The sequence below is a fragment of the Loxodonta africana genome, chromosome 4 (genome assembly GCF_030014295.1).
Source record: "Loxodonta africana isolate mLoxAfr1 chromosome 4, mLoxAfr1.hap2, whole genome shotgun sequence".
Taxonomy (NCBI): Eukaryota; Metazoa; Chordata; class Mammalia; order Proboscidea; family Elephantidae; genus Loxodonta; species Loxodonta africana.
In genome coordinates, this window is record NC_087345.1 from 115,168,855 (window position 1) to 115,192,246 (window position 23,392).

Consider the following 23,392-nt stretch of genomic DNA (forward strand, 5'->3'; position numbering starts at 1 on the left):
ACTCTGCCTGACATAGCAGTCAAATACTAGGATCTCCTAGATATCTTGCTCTGTGCAGCTGCTTTATGCTGTGTTGAATAGCTCTTGTATTTCCCCCACTCTGCCCGTATTCCAGTATCTGTGAAATAACTATCCTGTGAGCCTTTGAGATGTGATACGGATGTGTCACTCTCAAGAGCTGAATGTGTTTAAGAAGAATCACCCCATAGAGTTAAACTGTAAATGTGGCCCATTATCATCATCGTCACTTCTTGGGTGGGACGTATTTACAGTGGATATAACATAGTCAGCCCGTCATTTTGAATAAAAGAGTTTTCTTTTTGTGGTCCCATGTTGCTGATCTGAAATACGTTAATGAAGTGTTATCAACAGAACCCCTGTGATGAGCCCCTTCCTTTCCTTTTCATCTGAATTCAGTTGACAGGAATAGAAAACAGCTAGGTACTTAATAACCCTTTCAGGACAGGCAGTATATATAGCTGCCATGTACCTTTTGTACCACTGAAGTTCATTGGGAAGGTACTGTCCGACTGACAAAACATGCTGCTGGCAGGCAGGGCCCTATATAACAGTTTGAAATGGAAAAAGCAGGCATGTGCTACAAATTCCCGTCTTTACAAGGTATTTATGCCCTTGTGGCACAATGGTTAAAGCACCTGGCAGGTCAAACCCAGCAGCCGCTCCACAGGGAGAAAGATGTGGCAGTCCACTTCCATAAAGATTTACAGCCTTGGAAACCCTATGGAGCAGGTCTACTCTGTCCTATGGGGTCACTATGAGTAGGAATTGACTCGATGGCAGTGGGTTGGGTTTGGTTTGTTGGTATGAGGTGATGCTGAAACATTGAATTTTTGGCAGAAAAAACATGAATTTCGAAAATTTTTATTTGGTGCTCATATGTACATCTGGACTCTGGGGTCGAATTTGTGTTCACAAGGTGTACACATATGTACCTCTGAACTCTGAGGGTATGATATGTGGAATGAGGCATCAAACAAAAACTGTGTTACCTGCTGAAAATTCAGACATGCTTAATGATTGGACATGTCCTCCATTACTAAAAACATATAGTATCAACAAAAAATTAAAAGGAAAAAATAATTGAGTCACGAAAAGGTTACGGAGGCTTTTCTGAGCTCAGTGATAAACTTAATGTCAAAATAGGTCATTTGGTGATATATTCTTATGATTGCTGGGGTGGGCAGGGGCTTGATCAAAGTTGTACCATAAAAACAGTAAAAACTATAAAACAGATAGACTAAATATAACATTAGCATTAAAAAAAAAAAAAAAGAAATACGCAGAGGGATTTAAGTAATGCCCTTAGAAATTAACTGGCCGGGGTATGTTTCCCAGGATTCTGATTTTGTTTTGACAGGAGCCTGTCTTGAACACAGCAGCCAGCTCTGATGAGCTGTGTCAAAACTTTTTAATAATGCAAACCATAGGGAATGTGCGAGGATGGAGAGTTTGAGCAGACACAGGATAGCCACAGAATCACACTTTTTTTTTTAAGCAAAAGATGCACTCTAAAATAGGTTCAACCCAAAGGGCTCCAGTGTCCAAAAGCTGTGAGTTAAAAAAAACATTAAATTTTAAAGGCAGGCAGTCAGTACTAAATAGGGAAGAAAAACAGAACAGTATGAAAAGATATCCCTATGTAGAGGTATCTAGTACAATCACTATGAACGTCATGCTAAAAATGCTAAGTCATTACTTCAGAGATTGAAAAAGCAAAATACACTTGTGGAGTTATTTTTCTTTTTTGGAAATCATTCATCATTTTGCTTTCCTAAAGCACACTTGAAATTTATTGAAATCCTTCATTTCCTATCCTAAATTATTGATCAGTGCCTCACTTGAGCTGTTGATAACTGGCCACTTTTCATCACGTTAGCCCCCACTGTACTGGAACTGTTTGAATAGACAACTGAGAACTGAAACTATAGAGGACTACTCTAAACCTCCAAGTAGACGCTCTCTTTCTGCCTCAGTAAATATATTCTGCTTCCACATTCCTCCTTATTCGTAAAATACGAAGAATTTTAGCAATCTCTCCCACAGAGGTGCCTTAAATATAGACCTGTGTTTAAGATGACAACAAATGCTAATGTTTCATTTAGGTTGCACATTTAGTCATTAGATTTTATAAATTGATTTTTTTTCCTAAAGAAAGCCTTGTATTAATACTTCTAAATATTATAAAATGAAGATGGAAAAGAAAAGAAGACAATAGACATAGATGTGAGAGTCAAAAAATAGAGAATAAGCTGAAGACATGCAAGTTGGAAACCCAAAGCATTCCAAAGTTTCATTTTTTAAATGAAATGTATCAGATATCATTGATGGAATTATGGAAGCTCAAGTAAGAAGGAAACCCAGATGATATTCAGCCCAACACACAATAACCCAGGCACAAGGCCATTTTACCTCTTCTTAGACTTCTACAGTAACAGGAAGTCCACCACCGCATGAGGTGGCACTATTTTATTCAGAATAACTCTTCATATTACAATTTTCTTATTTAAATAGAACTAAAATCCGCTTTCCAGGAGGCAAAACTTGTGGTTGCATGAATGGCAAGTGTATTTGTGAATTATCTCTCAGTTGCTGGTGACAGAAAACCCAACTCAAATTATAATAAGCAAAAAAGGAGATTTATTACTCACATAAAAAAAAAGAAGAAAAAGCTATACTGGGATCAGGTATGGCTTTATCAGGGGCCCAAACAATATCACATGGAACTGGTTTCTGTCCCTTAACTCTGTTCTCTGTGTTGGCTTCATTCTTAAAAAGCTTGCCCTTTTTTGGTGTCTGTAAACCCTATGTTTACATCTCCCATCTATTGATTCAGCAAATATTAATTTATGCCTGTCATGTGCCAAGTTCAGTTCAAGGCAGTAGAACTACAGCTGTGAACAAAGCAGTTTGTGCTCTTAAGGTTTTGCAGTCTAATGGGAAGAGACAAATTATGAGCAATGAACAGACGGGTAATTTTATATATTGGTTAGTGCTATGAAGAAAACAAAACATGGTAAAGAAGTAGACAGGGCCTGGGGACAATGGAGGGGGGTCTTCTTGAGACAGAGCCATAAAGGAAGCCCTCTCTGACACCTGACTCTTGAGAAGAAATTGACCTACAAAGGCCTGAAGATGGAGTATTCCAAGCAGGATAAATAGAACCTGCAAAGGCCCTGATGTGTGAATGAGGTTGACGAATTCGAGGTTTAGAACAATGGCTGGGGTAGGTGATATTCAGTGAACATGAAGGAAGAGTGATAAGGAATGAAGTTGGGGAAGAGAGAAAAGCCATAATCTGTAGGACTGTGTTGTGATAAGGAGCTTAAATTGTATTTTAAGTGCATTCATTTTTAAAGAGAAATGATGCGATCTGATGTATAGTTTCATCTGTCACACAAATTATCAAACTATTGTAGTTATCTGCTTATTGTCTTTCTTTCTTGGCGTATGATATCTTTAGGGCAAAGGAAAAAAATTTTTTTTTAGTTTGTATCCCCTAAGCCAGTTAATAACTGCCACATCTTTCTCCTGTGGAGTGGCTGGTGGCGTCAAACTGCTGACTTTTCAGTTGGCAGTCCATCCCTTTAACCACTGTGCCACCAGGGCTCTGTGTAAGAAAAGTGACCCTAATTTCTGATTAATCTGATTTTTGCTATTTTTTTTTTTTTTTGGCTTTTACCTAAAGCTTTATAATCTAGCTTGATTTAAACAAATCTGCCGAGTCCAGCAGGCTTTCAACTATTTTTAAAAAATCAGTGAAAATCTTCTACAGTCCTAAAATACCTTCAACAGAGTAGTTTTTAAAATAAGATTAGCATAATTTTCATCATTGGGATAAGTTTACAACCTCCTAAATTAAATATTTTTGAAAGAATAGCTTTCTTGCAAAAATCTTTCTTTTTTTTCTTCCCTATCTCTCCCTCCTCTCTCTCTCTCTAACCAGATTCTTCGTAGCAGTATTTGAATATTTGATAGTTGAGCCAGAATGTGTGTAAAAGTTCTATGATAATTCTCCATCATCATTCATAAGGCTTTTTATTGTTGCTAATAATCCAACTGATTAGTGTTAAATGTGGAAAAATGGCTTTAATAGATGCACAGTGAGTGGCATAATTCACATTACCAGAATTATTCCTTAGGGTGTGCTTGATATGCTCAAAGGAATTTGCAAGTACATATATGTTATCTAATGTATCCTAAAGTTATAGAATGTAAGAGACACATAATAGCCAAGTGAAATATAGAATTGTTGTGTGCTGCAGAGTCAATTCTGACTCATAACAACCATATATATATAGAACCGCCCATAGGGCTTTCTAGTCAGTAATCTTTATGGCAGTAGATTGCCAGGTCTTTCCTCCCATGGAGCTGCTAGTAGGTTTGAACTGCCAACCTTTCGTTTAGCAGCTGACTGCTTAATCATTGCACTACCAGGGCTCCTTGAAATAAGAATAGCATGCGTTTTTCTTTTCAGGGAAAGGGAATCATTTTATAACTCTTCTTTTAATTGAAAGTATATTTATAATTTTTCTCTCATACTGAAATAAGAATTATGCTCATTGAACTTTTAAATATTAAATTTGAAATGTGTAGTAATTTATATCGAAATGTCAAATATTGCTAAGATGAACCTGGTTATTAGACCGTGGCCTGGAGAGCAGCATTCCTACAAAAATATAAGCACTAAAACATGAACAGCTAGGAATTTCCTTAAACCTGAATTGTTTACATATGTCTCCTGAGCATCTCATGGCAGGAATGTGTTCCTTCTCTAGTTATGCACTTTCTTGTAGATCGTATAATGGGATGCTCCCTCTTGTGAGCTACAAGACTTAATATTGCAATATCCTACAGCATTTAGCACTTATACCTCTAGTCACAGACTGTTTGATTCCATTGCGTGACTTTTTCAGAACCCAACCGTTTAAAAAATATCCTTTTTGATTTTGATTTTTCAAAAGGAATAAAGATCTCTAAATTTAAATTTAGAAAAACTAAAGGCCAGAGTTTTCATCTGATAAGTTTTACATTATTAAAATAATAAGAAGAGAAATGAAATATATACTCAAATAGATAAACACCTATTTTCCCCCAAATCATTTGCCAATACCAGAAAAGGCTGAGAATCTCAAATTTTCAGAAAACCACAATTTTTTTAAATTAAAAGGTTATTATAGTGCTTTTCAAGACTAATTATCAGTATTGGAACTTTATAGGAGACTGTAATTTAACTTGGGCCTTTCCAGAGCCAAGGAGTTTTATTTTTTCTGTTTTATTACATAATTCGAGTTGTTAAGGTTTGTTCTGCAATTTTGATGACTTTTGGCAGGGTGGGTATTTCATAAATAGGAGAAAAAGAAATCGAGACCAGGAATAGAAAGGGTGAAATTCTGCAAAAATTCTCCTCTTGTGGTATTTCCAGTAGCACTTAAAATAACATAAGAAAAAAACACCATTGTGAAGTATGTATAAAGGCATTATGACAGCAACAGGAATGTCCTTAAATAGGTACAGATTTGTGTTGTCTTTATTTCTCTATGCAACTCTTTTGAGGATCAAAGTTTCATTTTAAGTCAGTGGGAGCTCAATATTCAGGTCAACCCTACATGAGTACAGGGCAAAACAAGAATTTGGGGTCAAATGATGGAATTTTTAGTCCTCATTTCCATGCATATAGTGCTGTAATTTATCCAAAAAAATGATGGTTCTGATACAATGTTAATAAAGGAGGCTCTGGGTAATTTTTGTTTGTTTTGTTTTTGCTTGCCTTTTTCTGTTGGCATTCGTAGGGTACGTTGGGCTAGAATTCTGGTCTGTTATATCTGCGATTGTAATTTATGAACTAATGTAAGGAGAGATCAGTTCCACATAAGACTGACCATATTAGGAGCATTTCCTTTACTCCATTAAATTTTAAGGGACTGACCCATAATATGCCCAAAAAATGTTTACTGGATTTAATGTTTGTGTTATAAAAGCTTGAATCTCAGTAATATAAACTGAACTCTTAGGGATCACTGTTTATGATGTAGTTTTCACTATATATTAATTTCTGGAAAGTTACTTTCCATGTTACAAGATGATCTAAAAGAATACGTCTCTATAAGGATTTTTAAAAATTCAATAAAATTTTAAGCTATTGTCAGGTGATTTTTTTGGCTTTTGGTATAATCATATGCTGTTTTGGAATTATTGGCCTTATGAATGTAACAGTGTAAGAATTTAGCGAGACAAAAATACTAAATTTTTTTAGTTTTAAATTCTTCAAAACCGTACTTGAATCTTGTTTTAAAAAGCAAGATCCACATAAAATGTACAGCTAATAGGATGTGATTTGTCCTAAATGAGATATCTTATAGTGAGAAAGAAGGAATCAGAGTATCTTCCTTTGGAGTTAGACATACTGATGATCTATTCCAAGCAGTAGTAGACTTTACATTTTACTTGAAATAAAGTTAGATGTAGCCTCACTGGTTATATCATTAAAAAAAAAACACCTTTAATGACTACGTTGTTCACAGGTAATGTTGCTGTAGTCACTTTTAGAAGCTGTCAAGATTGTATTTATTTGAGGCTTAGACAATAAAACTTTTGGACAGTCATTAACACAGTTTAATGGGGAAGATAGACTAGCAAACGGACTGTTAAAATACTATGAACTAAGTGTCATTAAAAGGAAAGGAAGAAGTTTTCTAGCACAACCTGGAGAGAAATAGTTCAATAAAGAAAGGATTCCTGAAGATGTGGCATTTGAGAAGGTTTTTGAAGGAAAATGGAACAGTCTGTACAAAGATACACAAGCATGAAAGAGTAGAGGGTTGAATTTCATCTGAATTATAAAAACAAAGAAGTGAGGTTGACTCTAATACATATCTTGAAATTGAGGAGTGAATTTAAGATTGGAAGTGTAAAGATGAGACTGCTTGAAGGTTGAAGTCTAACCTCCTTAAAATGGCATTCTATGATCTAGCCTACCTCATTGGCCTCATTTATTACTGCTGTCTTGATCCAATCCCAGGAATTTATGCTCTAAACTGTAACACTTTCTCATGTATCATGCTATTTCATTCTCTCTTTTTTTTTTTTTTTTTTGCCTGTGTTGTACCACTCTACCTCTCTGGATTGCTTTTGCCCTCTTCACTCTACTTTTTCTTCTTTGTCTAGCACTTACACATAAAATTCATCTTAACTACCAACTCTGTGTAGAATTGTCTATTCCACCATATGTCACCCCACTGCACAAAGATGCAATTTTTGTATAGTATCAAAGCATCTTTATAGTATTTTATTGCCCTTACCTCCCTTTTTATGACTCTAGGTCCCTTGAGAGTAGGGATCATATCTTATTCATCCTTAGGAACAAACACAGTACCTTGCATGTATTCATTAATCTGTTGTTGCTATTGGCTGCCTGCTGTCAAGTTGCCCCTGCCTCCTAACTCAGTGGTTCAGTGGTAGAATTCTTACCTTCCTTGCAGGAGATCTGGGTTCAATTGTCAGTCAGTGCAATTCATAAGCAGCCACACGCCCGTCTGTCAGTGATGGCTTGTGTGTGGCTATGATGTTGAACAGGTTTTTGCAGACTTGGAACCCTGGTGGTACAATGCTTAAGAGCTCGGCTGCTAACCAAAAGGTCGGCGGTTTGGACCTACTATGAGCTGGAATCAACTTGATGGCAATGGGTTTCTAGACTAAAATGAGCTAAGAATCATTGTTCTTCTTCTATTAAAACAAAAAACAAACAACTAAAGTCATCTGTGGAAGTAAGCCAAGAAATTACCTGCAAATGTGTAACAGTTTGGAACTCTTTAGGCAGAAGTATCAAAAGCTAATGGCTTGGATCATTGAAGGATAATCCTAATGCATCATGAGAGGAATGAGACGGTACCTAAGAAAAATGAAACAATACTACTGTACTCTAGAAAGACCAGGTGCACAGAGAGGTTAGGGAATCTGAAAGTAAAATTTTTCATTGTTTTCCTATCAGTCTATGTGGGATACACTGGATTTAGGAAATAATACCATTCTAATCATTGGAGAGGTATTTTCTGTAGTGTAACTTGCATAACTTACCAAGTCCTTACCATGGTCTGAATGAAGTAATCAAGACTGTTTATCTCTTTTTGCTCTGATTCTGGTCACGACATAGACTTTTTCAGGTACCTTGAAATTAGAAAAAGGACACACCACACACTCAGTAACAGCCTGATCATGTATAAGCTAGTCAGTTGGCATTCTGGTTTATACATTAATCTTGTGTGTTTGTTCGCTATGAATCCATCTTAAAGTGAATGGTCTCCCGTATACATGCTTAAAAATACAGAGGATGCTGAAATCAAAAGCATAGGCTTACCCTAATATTGGCCGGTTTTGTTGTGTTATTTAACTGATAGTTCAAATGAAGTTTTAGTAGGGAAAATTTTATCAATTTATTTGTTTTCCTGTCTTGTTTATGTGAGATTTTCTTCCTCTGTTTCTTTTTTGTGCTAGCTCAAAGATGGTAGGGAAATACCTTGCCCGTGTTTGTGTACCCTTTATTTCTTCTCAAAGTACACGGAACACCTAACCTGGTCAGGAATTCCCATTCCGCATTTTACCCCCCACCCCCAAATGTATCCGTATACACACACACACAGTATATGTGTGTATTTTTAATATACACACATATGTATACCAAATCAAAGCATGTTGCCATCAAGTTGGTTCTGACTCATGGCAACTCCATGTGTTACAAAATAGAATTGCTCCATAGGGTTTTCTTGCTGTAATCTTTGCAGATTCAGATCACAGGGACTTTCATCCATAAAGCCGCTAGGTGGGTTTGAACCGCCAACCTTTATGTTAGTAGTCGAGCACAAACGGTTTGCGCCGCCTAGGGACCTTATATATATGTGTATATATATCTGAATATATCTACATATAAATATATATCTACATATCTACATCTATGTCCATATCTATTTACCTACATACCTATCTATGTGTCTGTCTGCCTAGCTATCAATACATCTACCTGTTTATATTCCATCCCATACCACACAGGGACAAAACACCTACAGATTCATTTTAGTTGGCAATCTAGTGGACCATGGTGACATTCAGAATAAGACCAAATCTAAGACAAATGCAATCATTCTTTCTACGTAGTACAGACTAAAAGGTATGATCAAAACTTTTATGTAATGCTATCATTAAAGTTACTCTATAAAATCTTTTCTGCCATCCGGACTGTGAAATGTATCATTCTTTTAATGTTATGGGTTGGGAAAAATTAAATACGAAGCATTACAGCTGAGTTTCACTACACATTAATTATTTTAATTGACTGTTTCTTAAATGAATAACTGATAAATCAATCTTGCAATTCCTCATGCTTCATGACATGCTTAACTCAATACAGACACTTAAGAATCATTATGCTGTGAAAGCTTTAATGCAAATTCAAGATCATTATAATTAAAATCAGACTCTTACCTGATGCTCCATTCTAAGCCTTTTTATCTTTATTTTAATTTTCTCTGACTCAAACCTTGAATTTAATATTTTGGGATGATGGACAGAATCAATATAAGCTTCTTCAATATGTTGAGAAAAAAAAAATTTGTCTCCAGGGCACAACATAAAAACTGTCCTTAGCTGATATTCTATATACATACTCATCACCCCTTGGAATTCTTTAAAAACATCAGTTCCCTCCTGGTCAGGGCCAGGAAGACAAAGAATGCCTTAATGATTTTATTGAGGTTATCATTAAAATAAAAGGAGATGTGCAGACATCAGCTATAAATCACTATAAAATGGCCTCTGGGTAACCTTTGACACAACTCATTTGAAATAAACCTGGAATGGATTCATAGCCTTGGTCAAGCCAGTAGATGAGCTAAAGCTCTTTCCCATCCTTTTCCCTCATCATTTGCCATATTAGTTCCTTTCTAAGTTACTAGAAAGCATTTGGATGGAACCGAATTGGTAAGTGTTTTATGTTGAGATAAAAGTGGCCCGTTTAAATAATAGTGTTAAAAATGTTTATGGAACTTACTTGAAATATTTACTCTTTTGATATATATTTTAGATTTATAAATATCTTTTGGAATTTACTTATATTTTGTTAAAATATTTAATAATTTGGCATTATAAAATTTTTACATTATCCAAATTGAGTTCTGCATGGTCCCTAGCACTTGGGAGATTAAAAATTTCTTCAGAATTAAGATGAAATTACGTAATTTCAATTTTTACTCTGATTTAAAAAAAGAAATTATTGTTAGCAGTCTTTTTCTCTTTTGGCATTTAGGTAATTGAGAGGCAACTCTGTAAAGGCATCTCGGCTTAACCCAAATGACTTGGTTCAAGTCTCACACTTATTAAAAATATTACCATTGGGAAACCTTTGATTATATCTAACCTCAGTTTCTCTGTCTTTGAAGTGGGGTTGGTGACACCTCACATTCTTGCTGTGAGAATAAAGTAAGACGAAATGTGTAAGGTGCTTTGTAACTTGCAAAGTAGAATGTAGATGTCAGGGAGTAAAATATATGGTATTAGAAAATCGGTACTAAAAATGAACAGATACATAGTTATTCAAATCATTTTTAAAATTTATAAGAATTCGGGTTACTAAGCTCATTAAGCATATTTTTGTATGTTTTGTTAATATTGAACTGACTTTCAAAAATATTTATGTAACAAACATGCATGGGGCATTATAGGCATTCGTTTCTTCTTTGGAAATTAGGTCTTTCAATGATAAAATGTTATTACAGAATCATCATTTCTTTTGGAATAGGGAGAAGTTCCAAGGTAAAAATTGTATATTTCCTATATTCAACTAGGTGTACACTGTGCCTTTTATTTTATTCACTCTCTAACAGGTTTATTATGTGCAAAGGAAAAAGGGGAGACCCAACTTAAATCAATCATAATTGGAAAATAATTGCTTTTGATAAAGTAGTAGGATTCGATCAGTGTATTTCCTATTTTCTTAGAGTTTATTTTAAATGTATTAGTTTTGTGAAGCTATATTGCTTTGTGAGTTCCTGTTTCTTTTCTTTTTTATCAATTCATTCCATCATTTGACAGTTTTGTAATTCTTGGTTAATTTTTTAACGTATCTTCAAGTGGAACCAACAGGAAGATAACAGTGACAAAGCTTTTTAATTATGAATTTAAGGATTGATCAGGTGATGTTGCAAGAAAACATTAAATTCTTCTTTACATAGAATGACCAACTTTATAATTTCTGTAAAGCATTTTTTAAAAGCTTTTGGAGATTTGCATTTAGAGGTTAATAAGCATGACTGGTATGATTATTAACATCAGTTCTTACCGCTCTGTGCTTCTTTTTAGCCTGTTGGTAGAAGGACTGTTAATCATTTTAAAAGACAATAACAATCATCCAGATGTAATGAACACCATAGGACAAAATAACCTTTATTATTAGGAATTAGAAGTTGTCTAGGGACCTGAGGTTAAACAAAGTTAAGTCTGAAACACCATACGCTTTATACTGGCTCAAGTTATAACTGTTCTCATCAGAATATTAGTGTCAACACTTGTATTCCTCCCATTCTTCCTCTTTTCAAATATAGTTGGAAATTTTACTCTGCAGAATTTCTCTGAGTTGATTTTCATCTGACATTGTCAGCCAAACGTCTCATATGGCACTCTACATAAATATATAGAAACTGTATTCAGATGGTATATTTTTAGAACATTACAGAAATAAAGAGTGAAGATTAGACAGGGGCTTAATCTTAAATGAAAGTCTCAAAAGCAAAATTAGAGATGTTAAAGGGAAGGGAGGGGAAATATTAAAAGGGAAGAAAAGAAAAAGTGAAAAGGAAATGGCATCTGGCTCTGCAAAGTATTACAAGTAAAATGGGGAGATTCATGAAAGTATTCCTGTGTTATGGTTGAAGAGTGAGAAACTAGTATTTTCCCAGATCAAAATGATTTTTTTTTTATTGTGCTTTAGGTGAAAGGTTACAGTGCAAATTAGCTTCTCATTCAAAAATGTAAACACAAATTGTTTTGTGACATTGGTTGCAATCTCTGCAATGTAACAACATTCTCCCTCTTCTTGCCCCAGGTTCCCCATATCTATTCATTCAGTTTTCCTGTCCCTTCCTGCCTTCTTGTTCTGCTTTTGGGCAAGAGTTGCCCATTTGGTCTTATGTATTTTTTTATTTGGATGAACTAAGAAGGATGTTCCTCATGTGTATCACTGTTGGTTTTATACCTGTTGCCATTGAATTGATTCTGACTCATAGCGACCCTATAACAGAGTAGAACTGCCCCATAAGGTTTCCAAGAAGCAGCTGATTAGAACTGCCACCTTTTGGTTAGCAGAGACGTTTGTAACCACTGTGCCACAGGGGCTTCTATTGGTTTTGTAGACCTTATCTTTGTCTGCAAAGTGGGCTTCAGGAGTGGCTTTGGCTCTGAGTTAGCAGGATGTCTGGGTACCATAGTCTTGGGGGTTCCTTCAGTCTCTGTCAGACCAGTAAGCCTGATCATTTTTTGTGAATTTGAATTTTGTTCTACATTTTTCTCCCATTCTGTCTCGAACCCTCTATTGTGATCCCTGTCAGAGCAGTTGATGGTGGTAGCTGGAGACCATCTAGTTCTTGTGGGCTCAGGCTGGTAGAGGCTGTGGTTCATGTAGTCCTTTAGTCCTTTGGGCTAGTATTTTCCTTGTGTCTTTGGTTTTCTTTATTCTCCTTTGCTCAGGACAGAATGGAATCAATAGATATATCTTAGGTGGCTGCTCAAAAGCTTTTAAGATCCCAGATTCTATTCACCAAAGTATGATGTAGAACATTTTCTTTATGAACTATGTTAGGCCAATTGACTAGATGTCCCCTGAGACAATGGTCCCCAGCCCTCAACTCGGTACCTCAAGGTATTTGGATGTGTCTAGGAAGCTGCTATGACTTTGCCTTGGTCAAGTTGTGGTGACTTCCCCTATATTGTGTGTTGTCTTTCCCTCCACTAAAGTTGACACTTACCTACTATCTGGTTAGCGATTTCCCCTCCTCATCCCTCCCTTTTCTCATAACCATCAAAGATGGGTTTTTTTCCACGTGTAAACCTTTCTTTGAGCTTTTGTAATAGTGGTCTCACATAGTAGCTGTCCTTTTATGATTGACTTATTTGACTCAGTAAAATGCATCCCAGATTCATCCATGTTGTGAGATGTTTCACATATTCATCATTGTTCTTTATCGTTGCGTAGTATTCTGTTGCAAGTGTGTACCATAATTTGTTTATCCTTTCCTCTGTTGATGGGGATTTAGGTTGTTTCCATCTTTTTGCTATTGTGAATAATACTGCAGTGAACATGGATGTGCGTATGTCTATTTGTGTGACAGCTCTTATTTTTCTAGTATATGTTCCTAGAAGTGGGATTACTGGATCATACGGTATTTCTATTTCTAGCTTTTTAAGGAGGCGCCATATTGTTTTCCATAATGGTTGTACCATTTCACATTCCAAACCAGCAGTGCATAAGAGTTCCAATCTCCCCACAACCTCTCCAACATTGACTGTTTTCTGTGATCTTGATCAGTGCCTGTATTGTCGGGATAAGATGGTATCTCATTTTGGTTTTGATTTGCATATCTCTAAGGGCTAATGGGAGCCCTGGTGGCATAGTGGTGAAAAGCTCTTCTGCTAACCAAAAGGTTGGCAGCTCGAATCCACCAGCCACTACTTGGAAACCTATGAGGCAGTTCTATTCTGTCCTATAGGGTCACTATGAGTTAGAATCAACTTGACAGCAATAGATTTGGGTTTTTGGGTTTTTAAGGACTAATGATTGCAAGCATTTCCTCATGTGTCTGTTAGCTGCCTGAATGTCTTTTTTGGTGCAAAATGATATCTTGGTTAAAAAAAAAAAAAAAAGTTTTAAAGCCATATAAGAACTTACTATATATTGTCTATACATCCTTTGTAGAGGATAGATTAATTAACAGTGTTTAACAAAGTACCCAATAACTTAGTGGCTTTAAACAATAAACATTTATCTCATACATTTTGGGGGGATCAGGAATCTGGGAGCAGCTTAGCTGGGTGGATTTGGCTCAGAGTATCTCATGAAGTTGCGGTCATTTGAAAGCTTTATTGGTGCCGGTATATCTACCTCCAACATGGCTCACTCATGTGCCTGGCAAGTTAGTGCTGGTTTTTTGTAGTAGTCCTCAGTTCTTCCTTGCCATGTGGATCTTTCCATAGGACTGTTTGACTATCTTCCCAACATAGCAGCTGACTTCCCCCAAGGTATCAAGTATTTGGCAATGTCTGGAGGCATTTTTGGCTGTTAAAACTGGGGTGGGGCAATTGCTACTAGCATCTAGTGGGTAGAGACCAGGGATGCTGCCAAACTTCCTACAATCACACAACAAATAATAATCCAGCCCAAAATGTCACTAGTGCCGTAGATGAGAAACCATGCCCCAGAACAAGTAATCCAAGAAACAGCAAGATATAAATTGTAATGCCTCTTATGACCTAGTATCAGAAGTCAAGCTCTGACAGTCCTGCAATATCCTATCGGTTATATAGATCAGCTGTATTCATTGTGAGCAGAGGCTATGCAAGGGCAAGGGTGTAAACACCAGGAGGCAAGAAATATTGGGGAACATCTTGGAGGCTGGCTGTCACAGAAAGACTCTGTGTGTAAAAAGAATGGCATTACGTCAGAGCAAATTTTTAAATTAAAAAAAAAAAAGCTTCTGAAATATAACTGATATTCTAGAACCCACATACTTTCTTTCCTCTATTTGTTTTCAAAAATAAATTTCTACATTTATGTATATATAATTTACAAAATCGAAAACAAGAAAAAGACTCTGTTAAAGCATGAGAGATAGGGAACAGGAAACATTTTAAACAAGATTAAAGGTGGATAATATTTGAGTACCTTTAAATAAATTAAGGACTAACAATTTAAATGTAAAGGCAATGTGTAATTATCACACCGAAGCAAAAGTTCCCAACTACACTACTGGCATCCACTTTTAAAAAAAGCAGGTATACATTAAGCAAAAGTGTAAAATGGCAAAAATAAGGAAGCCACATGAGAAGCCGGAATACATAGCCCTCAACTAAATACCTTAAGACATGCATTTAAATGGCGATCAAGTCTAATGGTAGCATTAGCACAGCAAAAACACACCTATCAAAGAATTCCTGGAGCTCTTTCTGCCTGGTTAACAAGGCATCTTGTATTTGTAAATCCAAAAGTATGCATCTGTTCATGAAAGGGACTTCAGGACTATGTGCTCTGTAAGACGATAGACTTGATTTTTAGGTAACAGGAACCTACCCATTAAGTGTAGAGTTTGGATGGCTACATGAGTAGGATTCCTAGTTCTTCAGGGTCTAAGAAAATAATTTTGAGATTGTTAAAGTTAATTTTATCTTATATTATTTGATTGACTCTTGGACATAAATGTAAACCTTTTCTCATCTAAGTTCTTTATCCTTATTGATAATTCTGGTTTTTGTTTTTGTTTTCTCTCTCTCTCTCTCAAACCTCTACTTAATTGTAGAAAAGAAATACTTCATTTGGGTAGGAGAAATAAAGGGTGTTCCCACAATGAGCAGTAGGAGAGAAAAGGAAAGAGAAAGAATGAACATGAGCACAAACAAGGGAGGAGAGATGCGGCAGCAGAGCATTTCATGCAAGTCAGCCTGGCTTGCACCTTCCCTACTTCGTACGATTATTTCATTAGTGAGGATGATAGCAGCAGCATGATTAATTTTGCAACATGTTTCACAGTACCTTTACTCTTATTTCATATGAGTACTTATAATAAATATGAACAGTTTTCAAATTGCCTGAAATTATACATAAAAAACCCAAAACCAAACCCGTCGCTGTCGAGTTAATTTTGACTCATAGAAACCATATAGGACGAAGTAGACTGCCCCATAGGATTTCCAAGGAGCAAATGGTAGATTAGAAATGCAGACTTCTTGGTTAGCAGCCAAGCTCTTAACTACTGTGCCACCAGGGCTCCATACCCTTTGCCATCGAATCGATTTCAACTCATAGCAGCCCTATAGGACAAAGTAGACTGTCCCATAGGTTTCCAAGGAGCAAGTGGTAGATTCGAACTGGCAACCTTTTGGTTAGTAACCAAGCTCTTAACCACTATGCCACCAGGGCTCCCAGGGCTCCATATACAGATACTAATACATACATACACACATGTATAATTGTAACATAAAATATATATATATACATTTATATAAATAATACATAAATTATTATTCAATCACTACACGGCTAATAAAGAAGCAAAGTGTATTTTTAAATAAAATAACATATTAAATGTATAGATAAACTGTCCTCAAAGAACTCAGTTTAAAGGAAACACTGTTCCATATATATATAAACCTAGATTTTAAATAAAAAGTAAATGCATTTCTTTTCCTCATTGTTACTGACCACACCAAATCAAAGAGTCTAAATCAGATGCCTAGTTGACTTACATTTTCTCTAATGCTGGCATTTGCTAGCCTTAATGAATAGTTTAAATGCTAGTTAGTAAATAATGAATAAATGATTGAATAAACTTATAATACTTGTCTATTGCCATTAGAATACTATAAATTTGTTAACTGCCGAGTAAGTCTTTGATTTTTAATAACTACTTTAGATAGATATTTAAGGAAGTGAACTTCTGAGACAACAGCAATGTGGCATGAAGTGGGTCATCAGTTAGATTATGAAAATGAATAAAGATGTTGCTAAAGGTGAAATATTTCTTTTGATGGGTATCATCATTTGCACATCCTCAATGGTGTACCTTGTAGTCCAAGGACTCTCATGCAGACATATTTCCATGTTGTAAAGGACAAGGATACAAATAGGAAGAAACAAATAAATAGACTTCTCCATGAATCTGGCACCATTATTTTCTCTTAGTGACCCTATAATACAGGGTAGAATTGCGCCATAGGGTTTCCAAGAGTGGCTGGTAGATTTGAACTGCTGACCTTTTGATTAGTAGCCAAATGCTTAACCACTGTGCCACGAGGGTCCCATTATTTTCTAGACCCCTATTAAACTTTCTAAGCAAAAAAATGAAGAAAGGCTAAGGAGTGGGAAGAGTGAAAAAGTATGGTAAATTCTAGAGAATGCTTTTCCTCTGATAAATTGTGTTTGATTTTTCTAAATTATTTGCACATTATAAAATTGTGAATATTATACAAATATGAGAGTAACGTGTTTTTCCAAAATAATCTTAATATTTGAAAACCTTCTGAGTGAAATATATTTTAACTTTATATAGTTCTTGTACGTGTTTGATAAATTTATGTGAAATAAACGCTTACATCATGACGAAAATAGGCATTTCTTTAATGTATCTAAGACTACATTTTTCTTTTTCCAAATTCATTTGTTTATCCATATTTTTTTAGCTGTGTGGGAGATTGTCATTGGTTGAGATATGAATTAATTAGGGCCTTGGATATATTTCCACCATCACGACCACAAGCTGGTCTTAAGTGGGATGTTTGCTTTCAGACAAGTCATTAGTAATTATAAGTAAATAGAACATGTCTGCACTATATAAATATGTTTAGATTTTACTTGCTTTGCATTCCATTCCAGCTCATCCAGTGCTTTATCTGCAGATGTTATCATCATGAGTGTGTTCTGAAAACTAGTATTTGGATGTACAAAGCATTCTCTTTTACATCATAGTATGAACTATTATATTTCCTGTCATATTAGACATGAACCCTGGGAGTTTTCTCAAAGAAAAATCTAATTAAACAACTCTTTAATATTAACAGAAGAAATTTTCAATGCCATACAGTATATAGAACACAGAAGCATAAAAACATATCCAAAATAAGTCAACAATGCGTGCCTTAACTTTTTAACTCTGTATAAAATAGCAAACATGTATATTACTTTATTTTATTGCATATGTTCTGAACTTCATGTAGTTTTTTATATGATAGAATTATATTGTTAGGTCTGAATTTCAGAAATTGTATTTCGTAAGTGTCTTTTTAAATTTAAGATTGAATTTGTCATATACATGGAAAGAATATTTTATGTTGAGTCTAAAGACCTGGATTTGAGTTCTAGCTTCTCTGGGCATTTGACTAGAAATTTCTGAGCTTTACTTTTTCTCCTTGAGGTTATTAACAACTACTTCACAGACTTGAGGATTAAATAAATAATGTGAAATATAATGCACATTACGTTGTTGTTGTTAGGTGCCATTGAGTTAGTTCCGACTCATAGTGACCCTATGTATGACCGAACAAAACACTGCCTAGTCCCACGCCATCCTCACAATCATTGCTGTGCTTGACCCCATTGTTGCTGTCACTGTGTCAGTCCATCTCCATGTGGGTCTTCCTCTTTTTAACTAGTCCTCTACTTTACAAAGCATGATGTCCTTCTCCAGGGACTGGTCCCTCCTGATAAAATCTCCAAAGTACATGAGACAAAGTCTCTCCATCCTCGCTTCTAAGGAGCATTCTGGCTGTACTTTTTCCAAGACAGATTTGTTCATTTTTCTGGCAGTCTGTGGTGTATTCAGTATTCTTTGCCAGCACCACAATTCAAAGGCATCAGTTCTTTAGTTTTCCGTATTCATTGTCCGGTTTTCTCATGCATATGAGGCAATTGAAAATACTGTGACTTGAATCAGGGGTGCATTAGTCCTCAGAGTGCCATCTTTGCTTTTTAACACCTTAAAGAGGAGTTTTGCAGAGGATTTGCCCAATGCTATAAGTTATTTGATTGTTTACACTCTGTAAGTGTAAATAATTGCCTTCTAGTAGTTAAAGTTTTCTTAGCTTATGTGCTTGCTTAAGCTTAAATGCCTACCTTCTATTTATCATATACAAGTTTCGAGCTACCTAAGAGATACTTAAGATTCTTCTTATTACTTTGTGTATAAGTGAAATAATTATAAAATGTTATTTCCAGAAGTTTCAATCATCGACATCATTAACAATTGGACAAATAATTAAAAGGAAATTGCTTTCCTCACTGCTTGATGATGTCATTGATAGAAGTGCTATCTTTCTAATGCTTTCCTGACCTTGAAAGTTACATTCTTTCATGTGTAAGTTACTTACTTAAAATTTAAAAAATGTATTTTATTTGTTAGAATAGAGGTGAATCATGCTAAGCTTTCGAACAACTTTCCCCTGAATAGTGCAAATAAATAATGAACTAGAAAGAGCCTTACCCCTCAGGCTTTATTGCTCACACTCATAACTATCAGAATGCATGACATAAATAGTCCACTTCCATTTTATAGTTACGGTTTTTAAATTTTCATCTAGACACATGAAAAATAATTAATAGAAATTGGGAAAGTAGTGTAATTTTTGTATCCTTTATGAATAATAAAAAAATTTTTTTTTTATGAATAATAGGTGTTTGGTGTACTAGCTCAGTAGTAAATTATTAAAACAACCAAATTGTGAAATAATATCATATCATAGGTCAAAATTATTTATACAGTTACCAGTATAAGGATCAAGCATGCGAGTTCTTATTAATATACCATTAGCCTGGTCGTACAATGAAAGAGAATGAAAGGGCAATTTTGAATGACATTTATATCAACTTTGGAACTGTCAACCTCTTATGTCCTTGGGGCCTTGCACTTTTTGGCTTTCAGACAACTGTGCTGCCTTGAATGGGGGAGAATATTAAGAGTTCCGGTGGGTCTCTTGCTCTAATAAATGCTTTGAATAGTCGGCTTTCAGCACGTGCATCTAAGAGTTCTTAGTCCTTAAAGCGAAGACCTACATTTCACCCTATCCACACCCACATCGGCATCACCTTCCTCAAACCACCACTCCCCCTCCCCGTGCACACTCACGTTCTTCTTTCTTCTGTGCTTATTAATATCCTCTCTTCCAGCTCTGGGTATCTATTTCTTCCTTTTTTCTGCACGGGCAGGTGATGAAACAGCTACCTTTAATTTTTCCTAGAATCCCCAAAACTTTTGCAAGAGTTATGATGCTGTCAAAGGAAGTTCTAGGGCTAGCTGAACAGAGGCCAGGAATTTCACGTAGAAGGGAGAAAACAGGTAAACCAATTTTTAGGGGGAAAAAATAATTACAGCTACATAGTAAATAGTCCATAAAGGCCCTGCCTGACAGTCAGGATTCTTAGGCTGAACTGACAAGGTGATCTGGATTCTAATTCTTGCCGTGCCATTGAATCATAGTAGCAATTAGCTGAGCTTGCATTTGCATGTTTTCGTTTATTGTTAATAATATCTGGTATGTCACAATCAAATTTTAAAGGTTGAGGTAGTGTTTGGAGCCCTGGTGCCACGGTGGTTAAGAGCAAAAACTCCATATATTAAGGAAGCTTTTTCCAGTGTTTTTGATGCCTAGTTAATGAAAGGCTTTTAATAGCCTCCTTTATATTATATAAGGCAGCAGTTCTCGAACTTCAGCACGCATCAGAATCACCTGGGAGTGCTTGTTAAAACACAGGTTGTGGAATCTGCCTCCAGAGATGCTGGGATCTAGAATTTGCATTTCTAACAAGTTCTCAAGATGTCCTGATGGCACTAGACCAAGGATCACACTTTGAGAACCACCACTCTACTGGAGTATAGAAAAAGACATAATACTTCTGAGTTTCTGCCAACTGAGGCATCCTGTGTAAGGATTACAGCTGACCAAGTCAACTAAATGTTTCAAACGGAATGATCTAGGAATAATTTTGCCCTTGTCGTTTTAAAATGCCAAAGTAAACTTCTCAAGGCTACGAAGTTGCTTGAAGCTCAAACCATTCTTTGGAGGTTAAAAAACAAAAAAACTCCCTACATCATTATTTTACATTAACAACATCATGTCTCTAAATAAAAACGAGTACCACAGTGAACGACTTTGTAAGAATATTTCTTGTCACATCATTTATGTTTTTTTCTCAGCAGTTGGGTGCACATGTACTTTATTATATCCAAAAAGGTGCTTTATATTACATAGTTGAAAGTGACCTTATGTTGATAGTTAACCCAAAGCTGTAATGTTCTGACTGACTGGTAAGATCACTGATTGGTAGACTAATTTGATGGAAAATGTCAGGCTGTATACCTGTTTTTATAGGCATTTTTGATCAGCCTTTCCTTATCACAGCTCATGTTCTAATGATCATTGCAGGATGAAGTGGCACAGCCACTGAACCTATCAGCTAAACCCAAGACCTCTGATGGCAAATCACCCACATCACCCACCTCTCCCCATTTGCCAGCTCTGAGAATAAACAGTGGGGCAGGCCCCCTCAAAGGCTCTGTCCCAGCAGCATTAGCTAGTCCTTCATCCAGAGTTAGCACAATAGGTAAGTTCTGTTTCTTTTGTTCTTGCTGATTTTCTGTTTATGGCAATTGAATGAAAACGTCTTTAAATGACAAATCACTCATATACTGTGCATGGCTTAGGTTTCATAAGAGAGTTTCAATTTAATGAACCTCATAGATCTGTTTTTAAAATACAAAGGATATTTCAAACTGATATCCAAGCTAGAGTGTCCACCTGAAAATCTCATTGTATTGGTTATGTAGCTGATGTCCATCGGTATATAAGAGTGAGGTCTAAATGACTAATCACAGTGAGTGATGATTCCAGAATGTTGTTAGGTGACTTGCCTTTTCCATCACTGAATTTGTTTCCATTTTTGTGGTGCATACAAAGTGTATATGATGATGAAATACATTCTGCCTGGGTCAGCATCTAGCTATTAGAATGTGAAGTTCAGTTCCATTCTGCTTCGGATAGACTTGAACATATCAAAGTACTATAAAAAGTAGTAGACTTCAATTCTCCATAGTTGTCATTTCAATAGAATAAACAAACACTAGAAAATATTTTTGTAAGCTAACTAAAGAAAAAAAAATTACCGTGATTCCAACTCATAGCAACTGTATAGGACAGAGTAGAATTGCCCCATACGGTTTCCAAGGAGTGGCTGGTGGACTCTAACTGCCAGCCTTTTGGTTAGCAGCCAGACAGTTAAGCACCGTGCCATCAGGGCCCCATCTTTTTAAAAAATTTAATGATATTTATTTTAGTAAGACATAAATTAGACTATAAAGTACTTACTTACTTCAACTACATTTTTTGATAGTTTATTATTTATAAGATACTGTGCTGTGCATACAATTATGAGGAGTCCAGCCCTCAAAGAGTCATCAAGGGGCTCATAGACTAGTTGGGGAAAGTCCATCTACCTATAGTGTAAATCAGCTATTGTAAGTGTGAGTCTGGAACACAAATGCGATCCCATAGTCACAGAGAGGAGAGTATTGAATTTTATTTGGGAAAGATCAAGGAAGACTATGTTAGAGGTGGCCTAATTCTAACTGAGCATTGGAAAGGAGATCGATTTTTAGGCATTTTAGGCTCGAAGAAAAAATACAGATAGAGTGAAATATCAGGATATTTTTGAGAAATGTGCTGATTTGGCTAGAGTACAGAATGAGTGTGTGATGGAAGATGATGGAAGATAAAATTTCAAGGGATAGATGGCACCCAATTGTAGAGAGCCTTGAATGCCATCATCAGGAATTTTGACTTTTTCTCTAGGCAGCAAAGAGATCAGAACTTTAAGAAGAGTTGGCAGCAGGGAACCCCTTGTTTTAGTGTAGGAGAAGAGTAAGATACATGAGAAAGAAGGAATTAATAAGAAAGGAAAGGAGACAAAAGATTAAAGAGAGATTATTAAAGAAGAATTGACATAACTTATTCATAATCGAATGTATAGGATGAGAAACAATTTGGAGACATAGGAATCCAGGATTTTGAATTTATGAAATATGAAGAATTGTACTTCCATTAACTATGAAAGAGAAGACCAGAAAGGGAACAGGTTAGATGAAGAGATAAATATCAAAATTGAATATGTGTTGGATTTGAAGCACAAGGAACCATTTAAGTGGAGATGTTCAGAAGGAAATCGTAAATGTAAGTCTGATACATAAAAGGAGTGTTAGAATTTTAAACATGGAATTTGTTCATTAATGAGGCTGTAGAAGCCACAAGAGCAAGTGAGCTCACCAAAGACTGTGCCTGGTAAGAAGAGAAGTGGGATAAAGAATCATAGATATTACCTATTGTAGTAGTTATCTATTACTGCATAAGCAATTAACCCAAATTTTACCAGCTTTAAGCAACAAACATGTATTATCTCATAATTTCTGAGGGTCAGGATCTAGGAGCAGAGCTGGGTGGTTCTGGTTTAGGGTATCTCATACAGTTACAGTCAAGACGTGCCCAGGGTTACAGTCATCTATAGGCTTTACTGGGGTCGCATATCTGCTTCTAAAATAGTTCACTCACATAGCTGGTGACTGGAGGCCTGTTTCTTACT

The 23,392-nt window shown here is 35.9% G+C and overlaps 1 protein-coding gene across 9 annotated transcripts in view; it reads left to right on the forward strand.

The window, feature by feature from the left end:
• The window catches only part of SOX5 (SRY-box transcription factor 5), a 1,149,712-nt gene that overhangs the window by 1,087,132 nt on the left and 39,188 nt on the right, over positions 1-23,392 (forward strand). For all 9 annotated transcript variants that reach the window (XM_064284479.1, XM_064284485.1, XM_023554801.2 and 6 more), the window contains one exon: positions 21,187-21,364. In XM_064284479.1, the coding sequence (XP_064140549.1) occupies positions 21,187-21,364 (178 nt within the window). The remainder of the gene's footprint in view (positions 1-21,186; positions 21,365-23,392) is intronic.